This window comes from Cibotium barometz, chromosome 10 (genome assembly GCF_041138505.1).
Source record: "Cibotium barometz isolate CiBa-2024 chromosome 10, ASM4113850v1, whole genome shotgun sequence".
NCBI classification, from domain to species: domain Eukaryota; kingdom Viridiplantae; phylum Streptophyta; class Polypodiopsida; order Cyatheales; family Cibotiaceae; genus Cibotium; species Cibotium barometz.
In genome coordinates, this window is record NC_141055.1 from 48140415 (window position 1) to 48158734 (window position 18320).

The 18320-nt window shown below is 43.2% G+C and overlaps 1 protein-coding gene across 1 annotated transcript; it reads right to left on the minus strand.

Annotated features, from left to right (window-relative positions):
- Positions 1–2966: 2966 nt before the first annotated feature.
- LOC147634993 (G-type lectin S-receptor-like serine/threonine-protein kinase At5g24080) lies at positions 2967–3872 on the minus strand. Its single transcript, XM_086803326.1, has one exon. The coding sequence runs from the start codon at positions 3870–3872 to the stop codon at positions 2967–2969; it is 906 nt and encodes a 301-aa protein (XP_086659452.1).
- Between the last annotated feature and the right edge of the window lie 14448 nt (positions 3873–18320).

Sequence of the window (18320 nt, forward strand, 5' to 3'; positions counted from 1 at the left end):
GCGGTCCTTGAATGAAGTGCTAGGAAACCTAAGGAGGATTCTAGAGGGTTCTTATTAGGTGATGCATGGGCTTGCGGTTGCTAGGACACCCATGCGTGCGTCGAGGAAGATTCGGATGGACTAAAAAGAAAGATTTTTGTGAATCACATTTTGATACTGGATCTCGTTGGTTGGCCAGCTAGCTTCAATGAAGAGTCTAGAGGACACATTTTGTACTACAATGGACTTAAAAATTTGGAGGATGATGATCAGTAATATTATGATTTCTATTGAAGGATTGTTTTAAAGCCAACCGAATCTGTTATAAATGGCAATTTCATATTGGGTGTGTACGTGGTATGCCTACCTCAATTTTTGCATGAATCGTCGGGCTAGGGGGCCTGGGAACTCTTTTCCTCTCAGTACCCGAGCAAAACACAACCAAATCTTTATAAAGGAATCCTACCAATACAGTGGTGGTCGGGTAGGTGGTTGGCTAACCCATGGGCCGATTGGGGTTACTAGGCTGGATCGGAGGATGGATCGGAGGATTCTTGCAAAACAATTAAGATGCCATTAGTTTCGTTAGTTAGATTAAGTCCTGAGAAGACCTTGTTCTATGGGAGGGGATCAGTGGCTCTACCTCATTAAAGGAGGAAAAAAGCGGTGATTCCATGGACCAAGTGCAAGTCTCTTCTTGATCTGACCATGTGATTTCAGGTTCGGTCAGATCACTTTAACTAGTTAAGACTTTGACTCGTTAGAGTAATTCCCTGTTAGAAGATTTTCCCATGGTGGAATTGCCCGTGCCTTCCGGGCGAGGGAAGTTTTTTCGGGCTCGGTTTCGAAGGAACCGCTGGGCTAGTCTCTCGTCCGAACATCCATGGGCAAGGCCTCGAGTGTGGATCCCCCCTGCGCGGGAGGTCGACGTTGCTTCCGTCGTCGCCGGCGCCCCTAGAGGGGGTCTCACAAAACCAATTCATAGCTTCCCAAACCATCATACCTGGAAGTGTTGACAATGTAGAAGAGATCTCAACTCACATCTTGGAAGTATGGGCATTCATTCTACATCATTTTTCAAATATTAGCTATCTAATCTAAAGGAGTTCTATTTATATTGTAAGCCTAAATATGTGTGCATAGTGAAAGAATTTTGGGTCACCAAGGTTGCATCCATCTATCACCATTTTGTCAACTACTAAATCCTTTCATTTTCTCTTTTTAATCATTCCAAGCATATTGCTAGATTCCATTATGCCTCTTTTTTTGTCCACGACACTTATAGTAGATATGATCAGAGTTTTTGCCTATACAATTTTTTACACCAATTTCACATTTCACTTTTTTTCTAGTTGATTAATGTTCTATTAAAAAACCCCCCAAAAAACCATTTATTATCATAAAGCATTTCAAATAGTAGAAATAATAATTTATTTTGGTGAGGATATTTCAGTTATGGAATAATGATTATGACTCATGTACTTGAAGTAGGCCTCTATCCCACATTTCCATAAGGTACAATTCCACATGTTTAACCTTGGTACAATCCACATGGGATGGTACCTCTTTCAAAGATGATTTGGCATTAAATAACCTTGTCATAAGGTGCAACAAGAGAGCTACTACATTGTCGTGTTTGACCCCTTGGATGGCTCCTACAGGCCCAACAATGACTCATTGAAAAATATCTTAACCCTTTTACCTCTTTTATCTCTCCACCTTTTCACCATTCCCATCACCATGGTCTCTTCACATGCAGTCCTTTGTCTTTCCTGCTTTCACATCCACCCAGTCAAACTTTTTTATTTCCTCTCCCCTTGTAGCTCGATTGAGCAAGCTCAAAGTGCATCCTCTCATGTGTGATTGCCCCAATCAGTGTTCTCGATAGCCATACCATTAGCAATGCCTAAATACGTTGATTGTGCATGGGGGGCTTGGTTACCCAAGTTTATGTGTAGTGTTTAGATGTCTCATCATGTTCATGGAAATTGGCGATATCGTTTAGTAGATTGTATGTGCAAGCAAGTTCATGTAACTTGTGAGCCACGGGTACATCACACCTCAGGTTGAATTTCTACATGCTAGGTGCTAGCACGTTCCTAGAAACTCATGACCCATGGTGGCCATAGCATACCTTATGAGCCACCATGGATATCTCACACATTTCATGTGGGCTATTTCATGTAGGCTGTCAATGTGCAAACATGCTCATGAAAGCTTATGAGCCATGGCTAGGCCACATCTCACGTGTAGAGTTCGTATATGTTAGCTTGTTTATGAAAGCTTCTTGAAGCATGTTGATGCCACATCTTGCATGTAGTGTGTGCATGGCATAGCTAATGGCACACACCTAAGGTGTGATGTTTGATTGTTTATGACATGTTTCTAGAGGCTACTTTTTTACTTCCCCCATGCAGGTTCATCAAAGGGTTCACCTCTAATTGGAAGCATGGAAGCAGTTGAGAAACTTGAGAAGTACCTCGCTTGAATGGCCAAGCACTTAGGTGTATGCCTCATGCTTAGATTGGATTGAATCTACTCATTCTGAGCTTCATAGTAAGATTCTTTGGCACATAAGCTTCTAGGCACTTTTTGAACTTGTCATTCACATCTCTCTCTCTCTCTTGGTCGTAAATAGACTATTTATGATTGTTGAATTTCACATTCTAGACGAGAAAGGGTATAAAGGTTTGAGCAAAGAAATTTAGGTACTAAGATAGGAATTTATGACATTAGACACCTTCAGGCTTCTCACATATAGTGAGATCATACGTAGCTTATTAATGACGCAACATTCACGACGGGGACAAATGTATACGTAGCTTATTGATGACGCAACATTCACAACGGGCACACAGGAAATGTGGGATTATCTTGAGGTGGGGATGGAGGCCAAGTAGAAGGAGGTGCCTTTGCACTTGGCGTTGTTGGAACTAGAGATGGAGAGGATGACCTTGCACTCGTGATGGGAGATGGAGATAAGGGCGCTAGACTGATGGCGAGGGCGAATAACAGCTGACGGACATGCTGGTGCTCCACACAGTTTGCCATGTGCTGGTGTTAGCACCATTCCAGGTGTAGAGGCGAAGAAAACCATCCGAATCAAGAGTTAATCTGCTAGCGTTGCCATAATCCGAGCTATTGTACAGTACCAAAGATTCCTCACGATTATCAGAAAGATGGATTAAGAAGGAGCCCTGTGAATTAAGCTCGGCATAGACAGGGCCTGGAGCGAGCCCACCGCTGCGTTGGGTGCCACTGGCCCAGCATGGGATTTGCTGGTCGACGGTGCCTTTGTATACAACTAGGTTCTCATCTTCTTGCAGGATGAGCTGAAATGGGCCGGGGAAAGGGTTCGTGGGCGCCGCCCAACTCTGCAGGACATTGTCCGTGTACAAGAACTGGCTCGGCAGGAGTGTATTGGTGGGGTGCTGGAAAGACTGCCAAATGGGCTGCGAGTTTGCGTTGTAGAGGACAAGGTTTCCTGCGTCTGTGAGATTTGCGTAGGAAACGCCCATGTGCTGTGTCTGGGTGGCCCAAGTGATAGCAAGGTTGGTGTCTTGGGAGACGAAGAGGATGAGGTCTCCTGAAGCGTCCAGCTGCAGGAGGGCATCACTAGCTACATAAGAGCGTGTGGTGGCCGTCCACACCAGGCCGTCCGCCGATGGTCCGACGCTCTGGTACCAGATGGCGAGGTAAAACGAGCTGGTGCCCGCGCCGCCGCCCACCTCGGCAAAGCCCAGGGCAAACAGTCCGTTCCGAGACACCAGGGTATCCTTGCCTGCGAGCGTTGAGGTGAGGCTGAGACTATACAGGGAACTGGAAGCTGCAAATGAAACAGACTGAGACAGAAGGAAGAGCAAGAGCAGGCGGCCGCAAGTAGCTGCTGCCATGATGTAGAGAGAAGACGGTATCTACTACGCATCACCAAGCTCATAGGGTCTTTTATAATCGATTTTCACCTCTTCTACGGCGATGGGAGCCTTGCAGGCTCGCGATGGATCCCAAGGTCCTCATCTTGTCTTTTAGCACACCAACGTATACACACGAGGAAATGTTACACACAGTAGCTGCTGCCATGTAGAGAGAAGACGGTATCTACGAGGCTCATAGCGTGGATTTCCACCCCCATGCCGCCGGCGACGTTGACTCCGTATCATATATTCCACGGCCACATCTTGCACAATGCACACCATAGTTTGTCAAAAGCAACCGTTTTCAAAATATATATCAGACCGAATACCCGGACAGAAGGGCCCTTTCACACGACCAAGCTAACTTGGCCATTGGCCAGTGTCATTTTCCCCCATGAATTCCCTGCACACAATCTGCTTTAACTTCACCATACCAGTTTCACCGCTTGACTTTGTTTCACCCCCCTTTTCTTTTCAAATCAAATGGCGTTTCTGGGGAGGACAACATGCTTATAGATGCCCGGAAAGCAAAAGTTTTCCAACGCAATGATGCAAATGAAGAGAAAAGGTTGCGATTGAGAAAAGGATCCAGGTTTAAATCATACACTCCTTCAATGTCATCACAAGTGGGTGAAAGAGAGAGGTTTAAATCATACACTCGTTCAATGTCATCACAAGTGGGTGAAAGAGAGAGGTTACAAGTGGGTGAAAGAGAGAGGTTTAAATCATACACTCCTTCAATGTCATCACAAGTGGGTAAAAGAGAGAGGTTTAAATTGTACACTCCTTCCACCCCTTCGATTGAGCATTGTTGCACACTGGCTTCATGGCTTGGCCCTCGTTTGGTTCAGGCATCGTAGCTGTTAGCATCCAATCTTTTCGTGGCCTTCGGATGAGGTATTTGCTCCTACAAACAACAGTTTACTCCCACTCAATACATCTATACCCAGCCACGTTCACGTGAAGAGCTCCATGAGCAGCATGGGAATGAGTCTGTAAATGATTTCGTTCTCCATTTCGACATGTGACATTAAAAAACAGTATTGTCAATTTTTTTTCTTACACATACACCTTTTTTTTAAAAGAAAGCAACCTGTTTTGTTATTACAAAAGTAATATGTTTTTTTAAAGATTAGTACACCCTTGCCAAATATTAAACATGAGAATTTTTTTAAAAAAAAAGCATGGTGAGTGGTTTTAAAAAAAAACGCAAGCAACCAGATTTATTTGGAGAAATCCACATACTTTTGGGTTTTACAACTAAGTGTTATTTTAACACTTGCTAAAAAGAACACATCAAAGATTTTATAAAAAGCTTTCTCTCTTTTATATATGTTTTTGGTAAAAAACAAAACTCAAAAAGCACACCTTGCTTTCGACTTTCCCTCCCTATAAATTCAAGCTTCCTTCTCCTTTTTTCTCACCGAAGAGAGAGAGCTTGTGAAGACCCTTTGGAGAGAAGCCTGCAAGGGTTTTGGACAGCCTACTACAATTTCAAAGCATGAATATATACCCTAGTTTTCTCCCTTTTCGTATGTGAACGCCCTTTTTTGGCACCCTTTCCTTTGATTTTCTTTCATTATGGTGGACGTACACTTTGACAATAATGTTGATGATGTTTAGAGTCCTCAAGATGGTGAACAAGATGTTGAAGTGCCCGAGTCCAAAATAGAGTATGTGTTGGAATTAGGGTTAGGATTGTAACAATGCACACACACAAGATAGAGAAGCTTGAGAGCACACAAACTTACTAGATTAGATTGAACAAATGTGTGCGAGATACAAAAGATAAGTACACACCGCAAAATAAGTAGATAAGAGGGTGTACATATGTACGAGGAAAAAAACCTCCTAGTGAGGGAAAAAGTACCCCAGTGGTCCTAAGTGTGTTCACACATATCACTACCATATAATACTAAAAATCCTCCCTAGAGTGATAATGTGAACATGTACAAGGTATGGACGATCCAATGCTGAAAAGGTAGTAATCCCTAAGCTTTATGAAACGCTTCAAATTTTTCATGGGGAAGAGACTAAATCTGCCATGTTGTCATGTGTAGGCACAAAGACCAAGCTGATCTCTACTGCAGAGTCTTTTCCTAACAAAGTGGTAATGCACCTCAATGTGCTTAGTGCGAGCATGAAACATTGGGTTCCTTATAATTGCTAATGCGATCTGGCTGTCAGTAGAAATTGTAGTGCTAGATGACTATCCAACACCTAAATCAGCTTATAAGACATCCAAGCCACACACACTCATCTGTAGCTATAAAAGCTTCCCTGTATCAGCTTCACAGCTTGAAGTAGCCACTATTGGTTCCTTCTTGGTTGAGCCATGATATACATGAATCACCAAGGTGAAAGCAAAACCCACTAGTGGACACTCGTGTGTCATAACATCCAGCCCAATCTAAATCACTAAAAGCATGCAGTTGTGACTCACTCCCCTTTGGATAAAACAATCCAGAATACTGAGTGCCCTGCAAATAGAGAAAAACCTGCTTGGCAGCCTGCCAATGCTTCGTACCTAGGCTATGCATAAATCTGCTCAATTATGAGACCACATACTATATATATGGCCTGGTGTTTGGCATGCTACCATCCACCCATCTGTAGCCGCCTAGCAAGTCGGAAATATTGTTGTTTGCTGACTTCCTTGCCATAACTATACTGTATGGTGTTGGAAGAATAGATCATGTCATTCATTTACCTCGTAGACGTGCTGTGATGCAAGTATACAAAGGCCTGTATCCCTTATCACTGATACTTGCTGTGTTGCACACAGTGAGCATGTCAACGGGACTGACAATCTGCTTGAATTCCTTGAGAAAATACTTTCGAATCATGTCACGCAATGCACCATTTATTGGATTGGTTATCATATTGATTACTTTCTGCTCTGGAATAATGTGCTCAAGGATAGACTCCTCAGTATTGGAACAACCTAATATTGCTTTAGCACATTCCCTGGACATCACATAGTTCCTAGTCAATGACATAACTATATGAAAAAGGAATGTAATGCTAGTTTTGAAGCTGTGATTACCTTGTTTGATGCACACGTCGCTTGCGAGCCCCCCCATCTTTGGAAAGAAGACTCAGAGGCTTGCGCTTTCGTTGCCTTGCATTATATCCCACGGGGAGGTGAGTGAAATGATCGACACGTCGGCGAAGGTTCCAAGTTGAGTTTCGAAGACGGAGATAGTTCTCTATAACTCGATCCCTGCTTTCCACACCTTCATCAAGCTTCATCTTCTGCTCTGCATCCTCCTTCTCTAGATCCTTGACTTGAGCCAGCATATGTTCCTTTGTGGCCACATGAAAGTTGACGCACATTCTTCCTTTTCCGCCTTGCAAAATTTTAGAAGCTTCCTGAGGTGATTTTGATTTGAGAGTTCCTGCAAGTACAAAGAATAGAGCCTCTGACAGTACCCTAAGAAACCATTATAACCGTCACCCAAGAAGTGTACGACCTACGTGATATTACGAAAAGGGGGAGGTGCACCAGTCTGTGGATCAAGGGGATAAATGCTTCCATCAGTCCAAAGATTAATGGCTTTTGCACGTTGAAGTCGTAGCACCTCAGTAGGAATACATCCCTTCGTTCGATTACTTCGCATTGTGGTATACTCCTCGTCTAAGTCCACGTGCAAGCGAAACTTTGATTGCTTGTTGGTGATGTCCCGTAGAGCCATTGTACCTAGTAAATGGAGATGGAGGAGATGTAGATGGATACAGAGATGGAAATGTGGATGGTGATGGAGATGATGGAGATGGAGGATGGAGGTGGAGGATGGAAATGTGGATGGTGATGGAGGAGATGAAGATGGAGATGGTGATGGAGATGGAGGTGGAGGAGATGGAGGTGGGATGCAGGTGGATACAAAGATGGAAATGGAGGCCTTGAGGAGATAGATATGGAGGCCTTGAGGAGATAGATATGGAGAGCTTGCTAGTGATGGAGATGGAGAGCTTCAGCTTGCAAGGATGTGTAGATCTGTACCTTCACAAGAGGGGATGGTGAGCTCTTCCATGAGAGCTGGTGGAGAGGATGATGGAGTAGGAGGTCCAGATCTGCAGGCCATGGCTCCTAGAGAGAGAAAAAGAATCCCTTACCCAAGTAAAACACCCTAAACTCGTTTTAGAGAGAGAGTGTAGAGAGAGAGTGGGATCTACAGCACCCCCAAAAAGGGAGGGAACAAAGTGACCAAAATTTTCAAACATTCTTTGTGAAAGGTACTTCACTACAAGACAAAAAGGCAGTTGGGTCCATATTCCTTCCCAAGGACAGAAGATCTAATGATTAGATCACCTTTTGGCCTATTTTCTTTTTTGTAGAAAAGGAAAAATGCATTTTCAGGCCTAGGCCACTAGCTTGGTCAAAGCTTGATTTTAGCATTTTAAGCATTTCACTAAGTGTCCAAATAAAAGGGCCCAAGAAGACCCGAAACAAGTCCTAAAGTCTTAACCCTTTTACTTCTTTTATCTCTCCACCTTTTCACCATGGTCTCTTCACTTGCAGTCCTTTGTCTGTCGTGCTTTCACACCCACCCAGCCGAACCTTTTTATTTCTCAGCCATTGTAACAGCCTCGATGGAGTTCAATCATGTTGCTTCCAATGTGTCTCTACTAATCTCTTTCCTTGATATCTAATGTACCACTGTACCAATTTTATAAATTAATGCTCCAATGTCATCGCGTTGAGGCAATCCTTGATGGCTATAGGAAGCACGAATTGCAAGAATTTGTACCAATCGTGACTTCAAGCCACTAAGATCATTGTCCTTTGTAAATCCTCCCTTCAAGCAATGCATGCATCCTATAGGGGTATGAAACTCACTAATGCGCTTCTTTACACACATGGTTGCTCATCCTTTGTCATGACCCATGGTGCTTTTGGTAGCTTCACCTTTCCATCTACTCTATTTTGGGCCCATAAGTGGTGCATGCGTTGAACCTCTTGTAAATCATCTTGTTGTGCCTTGCTCTCCTTTGCTCTTGTGATCGTTTTCCAAAGCACCTCGGCTATATTCTTGAAAATGTGCATTGGGTCAAGAAGATGACACAAGAAGGTCATTCCAGCATGGAAGTTGATGGAAAATGGATAGATGCTTCATTCCTCGAGGCTGTTACTTGTGCATAGAACCTTTGTTTTCATTTAAAGGATTGTTTTACACCAGAATGTTGGAGGAAGCATTTGGCATGTGTTTTACTAAGCGGAGGTTTGTTGCAATAGCTGGCAGGGAGTGGTGCGCTTTTGCTGCACAGGTCGTAGAGCTGGGGACTTGCCGGACACCGTATGCGAGCCACGAATGGCTGCAAGCATACAACCAGGGAAGGAAGCTCAAACAGAATGCAAAGGGTGTGTCACTCACCGCTCAATCGCTGCCTTGAAGGATTCCCGCGTCGCAGTGAAGAAGGAGCCGCCGTCGTCGCTCTACCGCCTCTCCGCCGCCTTGCCGCTACACAGTGCTCGATCACTCTCTCACTCTCTCTCTCTCTCTCTCTCTCACACGCAGGAGAAGGAAACCAAGGAGATAAGGCAAGAGCACTCTTGTATTCACAACACATGAGAATAAGGATTTTAGGGTTACATTTGACTCTTATAGGTGACTTGGCCGTTCACACTTGGGTGCCCATACATGGCCGGCCGATCCTAACCCTTATCCTACTGATATTCAAGGTGCGCCTCTCATCAGCGATCACCCAATCCCTTCATCCTTAACATATGGTGCCGACAAGCCCGGCCCATGACTCATAATATTTAAATTAATGACGTAAAACATAGTACGTCTCAATGTCCGTCATAGGTTAACATGCCCCCCTTCCTGATGTAGATTCTGTCCTCCGAAGCTATGGTATGGTAAGCTCGAGAGGGTTGTTGTGGTAGACCGTCTACAAAACAGGGAAGTAGAGTGAAAGTATGCTGGAATTCAAAAGATATAAAGTGTATAAATTCAAGCATGTTAGACTACAATGGATGTTGCTATGAGAACTTAGTTTAAGGGTCACATGAATGAGCTAGTGTAGCAAATTAACAGGAGTTTAAAATTATTGAAAGTAAATCAAGAGTTAGCAAGGTGTCAAAGGTTAATCAAGGTTTATAACTGGCCTGAGTCAAGGAAAATAACCAAGCTTAATAAATAAACAGATGACCACACTGTGTCTACTCTAAGAACAAGTTAAAACCACGAGCCTAGGGACACAAGAAATCAGAGTTATAGGAGCCTTTTACCTTTATTTTTTTTTAATGCACGTGACAATTTTTACACACAATGGCAACCTTCCTAAAGCAAAACTAACATCGATCTTGGTACCATGTTTAACACAAGGCATTATCCAGGAATCTATTAGCTCACTTTGGGCAAGGCTACCCCCTACCAACCAAGGCATCGGTCTGGAGTAGAATACTCCTCGCCTACCAAGTATCAATAAGGCGATAGGCCAACATTAAAGCACATCATAGACTTGTATTGCCATTTATTGTAGCCTTTTAATTTTAAAATCTATTTCTTTTGATCTTCGCTCCTGAACTATAATTTGTCTTGCATCCTTTCGACAAAGGGGTAAAAGCTATGTCCTAGAGGTCAACACACACATAGCCAGGTGTCAAACATTAAGATGGTTTGATCCTAGACCTAAGACAATCGTATTCCAAGGTTAACTAAAGACTGCATGCATTTTCAAGAATATATCCAATAAGGTTAAACTCATTAATGATTCACACTAGCACGTCAGGCAACTTCAAAAACTAAGTAGTACATTGACAATTTCCATGTGGTCATGCATTATAGTTCATGCAATTAATTGGAGAGTAAAAAATTAAAGAGAGTGGGCATGGAAGAATTACACCTGAAATTAGAGATCTCCTTGATTTGACGAGACAGCTTGCAATTTGATGTAGATATATATGTATGAGCGTTGCGGCTATCTCTGGACTTGAAAGCGAACCCACCTCAAACTTTTCAACCTGTACAATCAATTAACAAGCACTATACCTCGAGAGGCACATCAGTGTGAAAAATTAAAGACTTGTTTAAGGAATCCAAACTAGAAAAAACTTGAAAACACTTACCTACCTACCAGTCACCACACTACTACTGAGGATACGGTAAGAGGATGTTGTAGAGTCTTGGCTCTAGCCCTAAGCCTAAGCCTCTATCCGCATCATCCAAACAAATAAAGTCAACCTCAGTAGTGCCATGAGTTTCATCCGTCCATTCATCATTGTCAGATATTTCCTTTTCATTTTCCCATCCACATAAACTCATCAAGAATGTAACCATGCGAGGATAGTCATCTTGTGGAAAAGGAAAGCATTGGGCTATCGGGGATATTTCCTCTACGGAGTAGGGGTCAGTCAATAGGCGAATTAGCCATTCTAATTCCTCAACATTTTCCTGTCTGGCTAGTACATCTATATGATCCCATTCAGTTTCAATTACAGGATAGCACATGTGAAATATCTGAGAAATGTACAGATGATACCTCTCACCAAAGGTGGGAGTGGATGAAGTGTATGATGATCGTGCATCTGCCATATCTGCAAACACAGATATAGCATCAGTAGGTTTGACAGGTCAATCTAGTTCTTGATTGTATACGGATATTTATCCTCTTTTTGTGCTCTTGCTCTTTTTACTATTTTTTTTATTTTTCTTTTCTTTGTTTTTTTTATAAAATGTATGAAGCTATATATATACATCCCCTTGAATTTGGCAATTACATGGTCAGGGGAGAAGGTTAAGGAGGAAGCATTAGGATGTCGAGCGTGAGTACATGCCCTCCTTTCCTTGGGTAGATCATATTATTTGCAATGATGTTGCACCCTCTTGGAACCAATTTGTCCAGCGGGTCATAGGTTGTGATGTGGGCAGATAGCTTTTAATGACCCTTGTGGCCACATCCAATTGTAGAGATGGTAGTGTACGCTCCCATTGACGAATGGAGGAAATGGTTTTCGACGATACTATTACAAGGGAGACGTAGACTCATCGGTTTTTTGTGGGTGTTGACAAGAGTGGGTGTAGAGCATGTAGAAACTTCTATATGAGTGTGTGCTTGGCATGAGGAGCTAGAAGCTTCATGTGGCTCCCCCCTTCTTGAGCTAGGTGGTAATGATCTATATCATTTGGGAATCCAAACTAACTCTAGAAGAAGTGGTGTGGAGCACTCTGTTACCTTTCCCTTACCACGGTCTTGAATTGTCATTGGGGTGGCAACAATTGGTTTGCAAGGTTTTACAGGTGATGTAGAGGGATTCACCTTATGTTTAGGGACCCAAATGTGGTCATTCCCTTCGTAGAACCCTTGGGCTACTAATAATTTTTTAGGGATCCATCGCGATGTTACATTGCCCTTTCTCATTTGGGTAGCTGCTTTCCTTTTACGAGGCTTCTTGGTGGCTGAATGAGATTGAGCAGGGGAAGTAGCTATTAACGAAGCTTTTGGGACCCATTTGTATGTGTTTTTTGGCATAGTAAGCGGAGTTTTAGAGATCATCCTGCATGTTTCCACTCTTGGCGTTGAAGCATTAGATGGTTTTGCCACTGGATTTTGTGATTTTTCATTATCTAACATTTTGTCCAGGGTTGATGGCTTAGGAGCGGGATTTTGAGCGGTCAGACCTAGTGTTGGTTCTTGCGTTGTGACTCGTCTAGTTGCCCAATCAATATTGCACTTGGTGGCCATCATCCATTTGCGCCCTAAGTTTACAGTGCCTTCCATAGTACCAGCAGGCATAACCAAAAAGCTTTGAATTATGGTCCCCTTGTCATAGGCAACCGGAGTGTGCAGAATTCTTGAGACAGGGGTTTTCTTCTTGTTGATACCTTGAACTTGGATAGCATTCTTGGATAAAGGTGGTTTTCCAAGTTGACACCACACGCCATATGATAACAAATTGTGTTGAGCTCCTGTATCCAATAATGCATTATACAGCACCTCCCCGTAGTAAGGACTCTGTAACTCAATTGGGTATCTTAGAGGTGGGTCAGATTCCAGTGCATCCTCCTCTGCTTCCTCAAAAAATACTCGCGTAATTCCCAAGTTAGCTTCTCGTTGTCGCCTAGCACGCTGTTGACGTTCTTTGGCTTCGACTCTCGCTTGTATCTTTTTAAGCTCAGCTTGTTCTTTAGCTGCCTTCTTTTGATGGATTGCATGTAACTCCTCTTAGCTTAGGGGGTCATAGTATCTTTTGAATTTACTCCCATTAAGGAATCCAATGGTTTCAACTCCGTCGAGAGTCTCCACTCTAATGGTACCTTGCGGGGTAATTTCACATACTCTATACGGTCCCTTACCAGCGTATTTGAGCTTCTTCTTTTCGTTACGCACTCCATACATCAGGAATTTATCCCCAACCTTGATGTCCTTGTCCTTTAGGTGGCGATCAAACCATTTTTTCCTTCTATCCTTCTCCACAAGGGCATTGTATACAGCCAATTGTCTTTCTTCGTTTAGCCGCTCAAGGATATATAGATGCTCTACTAAAGGGATTACCATCCCAACCCTCTTGAGTAGCAACACGAAGACTAGGAATGACAAATTCCCACGGCATGACTGCTTCTTGGCCATATACCATTTTGAATGGTGTGCAATTAATAGCCACTTTGTATGCAGTACGATAGGTCGTAAGCTTTAGATCCCAATCCGTGCGATGAGCTTCAACTATCTTTGTCAAAACAGAGATTAATGTCTTGTTTGTACTCTCGGCTTGGCCATTCGCTTGGGGATAATAAGGAGTAGATTTATGATGGGATATCATGAAATTTGTTGTGAGCTCCTTAATCACGTCATTTATAAAATGCGTCCCATTGTTGCTCACAAGTTCAAAAGGACAACCGAAGCGTGTGATTATATTTTCGAAGAGGAACTTGGCTGTTGTCCTCGCATCTACCTTACGTGTCGCTTTCGCTTCAGCCCATTTGGTCATATAGTCAGTGGCCACAATAATATAGCGAGATTGTGTGTTTTGAGCCGCTGGGCTAATTGGCTCTACAAAGTCTAAACCCGACTTTTCAAATGGTTGGTTTACTTTGATTGGATGTAGAGGTCCCATTCTTTTTTGGTACGATGACTATCGGAGAAACCCATTCCGAGTGCTCAATAGGGTATATGAATCCACATTTTACAAGCTTTTCAATTTCCTCTTGTACAATCTTTGCGTACTTAGGATTCATTGGGTAGGGACATTCCTGGACTGGTTTAGCAGCGCTAATCATTGGAATTGTGTGTTGCACCACCGAGGGTGGAACACCCTTCATATCATGATATGTCCAAGCAAATATGTCCTTGAATTCTTTAAGAAGCTTCGTAAGTGCAGCTTCTTCCGCCTTGGTGAGGTCTTGAGCAATATAAATTGGTTTAGACTCCTCACCCGGATCTGCTAAGTCTATCTCCTTAACTACCCGCAGGGCCATCGTAGACATCGCTACTCCCATTGGTAGGCGTTCGTTGGGCTTTTGTGTAGACCACTTTACGTTCCCCTGTGGTAAATGATTTGAAATGCTCGGGTGCGGGGTGTAAGTCTACTGGTTCTTGTTGTGCCCGGCTTTTTTCTTTCAATTCCGCTTCCTTTTGTTGCTGAGCCAACTCTTGGTTTTGCCGCCTTCTTGCAGTACGACTTAGTTTCGGCTTCTCTTCGATTTCTAATTGGGCGACGTCATGAGGTTGTGGAATACACCACATGACACTTTGGAGGTATTGTCCCCAATTATCCGCTAACTTCCGCCGATGAGCATCAATGGCTCCTACATAGCTGAGCCATTCCGCAGTGGATCTTTCCTTGTTTATTGCATTGCGTACATTAGCTCGATAGCGTTGGCGCTTACGTCTCGTTTTCTTCTTACCAAGTTTTTGATTTTTGTTTCTATCAGATTTGGACTCACTTGGTCGATCTTCACTTTCGGATGAACTGCAGGAGGTCACTGTCTTAGGCCTTGAGCACCTTGCTTCCACATTTGGGTGAATATTTGATTCATCCCCCCCATCAGGCTCAGAGTTAGTTTCTTCTTGAGATTCATACTCAGAGTTGCATTGGTCAGAGTCTTCACTACTTTCAGTGTAAGTGGAGTTTGCCACTTTCTCGCCATCAGGAGTCAAATGCATAACACCTATCATGTTTATTGGCACTAACGGTGGCATATCTTGCCCCTCAGGTGTTACCCAACTTGTGCCTCTATTTCCCCATGTGTCTATGGTTGCCGCTAGGTGTACCCAATCCATGTTATCCGACTCAGTCATACCCGGTAGGACATCCATATAAGGAGAATCTTTCTCATCATTAGTCTCTTTTTTGCATGTATAGCAATACCTTAATGGGGCGGAGTGAACAGTGGTATCCGATCGATTATCGATGATAACCTTGCTTCCTAAAGGATGTGCACGACCATTCTCAAGATCAACTCGAATGACAGAGTCCTGGAATTGTAGATAGACATGGTTTTTCGACCAATCATGCACCATTTGTGCTTCCCTCATGAAAGGACATCCTAAGATCATTTGATATGACATAGGATGCTTGGAGAAATCCATTACAATGAAGGTATGTTTTACCTTGTATCCCAGGACCTTGATCTTAAGGTCCCTTAACATTCCAATAGGTTTAGCTATGGTTCCGTTTGCCATCTTAACCACTATGTTTGTAACTTCGAGGTGAGGTCTCCCCATAGATTCCCAATAGTTTTTAGTCACAATGCTCACGCCAGCACCACCATCAAGGATTCCCTTAGTAGTAATGGGGAGGGTTGCATTAGATTCGTCACCTTCAAAGTACTGTCCCAACTTGTTAACAGGTATTTCAACGACCGAGTCTTCATCTAGGTTGGGTTGTAGATCCCAATGTTCCCCTTCATCTTGAAGCGTGTCCGGTCTATCCATATTTGCAAATTGTGGTAGCCCTGCCTTTAGTTCTCCATTGAGAAATGCCCGAAGAGCTAAGAATAGCTCAGGATCTCTGTATAATTTGGATATGATCGTGGTCCTAATTTCAGAGGACATCAAATCCATCAGCTTGGACACATTCAACGGTACTTTTCGAGATATCGCCCCTTGACTAGGGACTAGTGAAGATGGAATCACTTCCTCTTCGATGGGGTCAGGCATTTCCTCACTAAACATTCTTTCCAGCAAGAAGGGTGTTTACCCACTTCCGGATGTCCTATCCTCACTTTCTTCCTGAATGATACTAGATATAGCTAACGGTTTATGGTTCCTATGAGGCTGAACTTGCGTAGGAAACACTGTGTCTGGAATTTTGATTTTTCTCGGGTTTGGCTCCAGTTCTCTTTGTGTTTCTTCCACCAAACCCCTTAAGTGTTGCACTTGTTCAATCTCCTCAACTGGGTTTGGGTAAATACCAATTTTTTTCTTGAGGGTTTTTGGCCCACGTGGCTTGTCTTGGGGAGTAGAAGTCAGTTTGGGTGGTCGAGAGGGCATTAACTGACTTGGTTGTGGGGCCGAGGAAGTTTCCTTCTGTTTTCCCTTATTTATGTACTCGCTTGATTCTCCTTCATTGAGCTCCCGAGTGGGTTCCTCCCTTAAGGTAGTGGCTTTGGTCCCCATGGTTTCTATTGAATCGAAATCATCTTCAGGATCATTCATATACACGGGGTCGTCTCCTGTCCCTATGTTAGTCTTTGAACTAGGCTTGGAGCTTGTGGCATTAAGCGATCTCTTCCGCCGTGTTTTCTTTTTCTTTGCCTGAGTGATTGATGCAGTATCCCTCTCTTCAAGAATGTAGTTTTGATTTTGAAGCATTGATCGTGTAACTACATTCGCAGGTACAATGGGTGTGGTTCCTCGTGCCTCATTGGTGACCTCAACCAAATTCAATGGCGTAATCTTGGGTGCACATTAGGAACTCAATGGAGTCTTCTTGGGCCCTTTAATTTGGACGTTTAGTGAAATGCTTAAAATGCTAATCCATCTTTGACCAAGCCTAGAAGCCTAGTCCTAAAAGCATATATTTGATTTTTCACAAAAAAAAGGAGATATTCCTAGATCTGGCCACCTAGGTGACTTTAAAGCTTTGTAATGGGCTGTGAGTCAGTAATCATAGCCTGCAGCAACCTTTTTGAACTCCAAACATTCCAAAAATTCGTCACTTTCTTCCCCCCTTTTTTGTGTGTACACCGGATCTCTTTCTCTCTCTAAATCTTCTCTCTAAAACGCCCTGCACTCCTTCTCCATGGAAAAAAGCGTCTTTCTCTACTCCAAAAGCCATAGCTAACAGATCTGTACTCCTAAATGAGCCTTCTCTCTCCAAACCCACAGTAGTAGCCATGGCTTGCAGGGAAGAAGCTTACCATGAGCATTCTCTCTACAGTACTTGGTCCTCTCTCCATAGCTAGCAGGTCTGTACTCCTAAATGAGCCTTCTCTCTCCAAACCCACAGTAGTAGCCATGGCTTGCAAGGAAGAAGCTTACCAGGAGCATTCTTTCTACAATACTTGGTTCTCTCTCCAAACCCACAGTAGTAGCACAGAAGAACCTTTTCATGAAGTATTCTCTCTCTATATTGCTTAGCATCCATAGCTTGCACTAAAGAAGCTTCCCATGATGCATTGTCTCCTTTGCATTTTCGTCTCACCATTGCCAACCCTCTCTATGTTTCTTTGGCTCCCTTTCTGGCTTCTTTCTCTATCCACAATGCAGTTCTAGAGAAGCAACCCTCATCTCCATTCTTCCCATTATTTTTTGATACCATATCCTGCTCCTTCCACTCCTATTCAACCCAAGCTTACAAGCCTACTTTCTTGTAGATGGAACTACAAGACATCACCAATAAGCCTTCTAAGATCCGCCTTCAGGTTGATTTGGAGACAGAATACGCAACCCTACGCAGTAGGCATGTTGCACCCAATATTTCATACGATCAGCTTCGAATGCAAGGAGCAAAGGCCATTGATCTTTGGATTGATGGAAATCTTTATCCACCAGATCCAATATCCGCCACCATTCAAAAGCATTACAAGTTTTCTTATGTTTGTTGGTGATGGTTTCAATGGGCTTCTTGGCTATTGTAGGAGATTACACATGTTGTGGCTAGATGAGGCAGTTGAAAAGAGGCAAACACAATTTGTCTTCGACCAGCTTCAAGCGGCATCGACTAAGCAGATCAATGGTTTGATGCAGAGGAATAAAGAGCTCTCAGAGGAGCTTGAGGTGCAGAAGAATAATCTAGCGGATCGTGTTCGCACAATAAATCAATTTACCGATAATTATGTTCGTCTTCAACACTCCACTCGTAATCTTCGGCGTCGTGTTCACCATTTCACTCATCTTCCCATGGGATATCACGCAAGGCAAAGAAAACGTAAAGCGGGTTGGGTTGCTTTCAAAGACAGCAGGCGCATGCAAGAGGCGTAAACAAACAACCAGGTAAAAATTTTTGTAGGAATTATAGCAGCTTTGAGAAGCAATTAA

Bases quoted from the DNA above. Each gene is read 5' to 3' on its own strand.
- LOC147634993 (XM_086803326.1), bottom strand. From the start codon at position 3,872: ATGGCAGCAGCTACTTGCGGCCGCCTGCTCTTGCTCTTCCTTCTGTCT.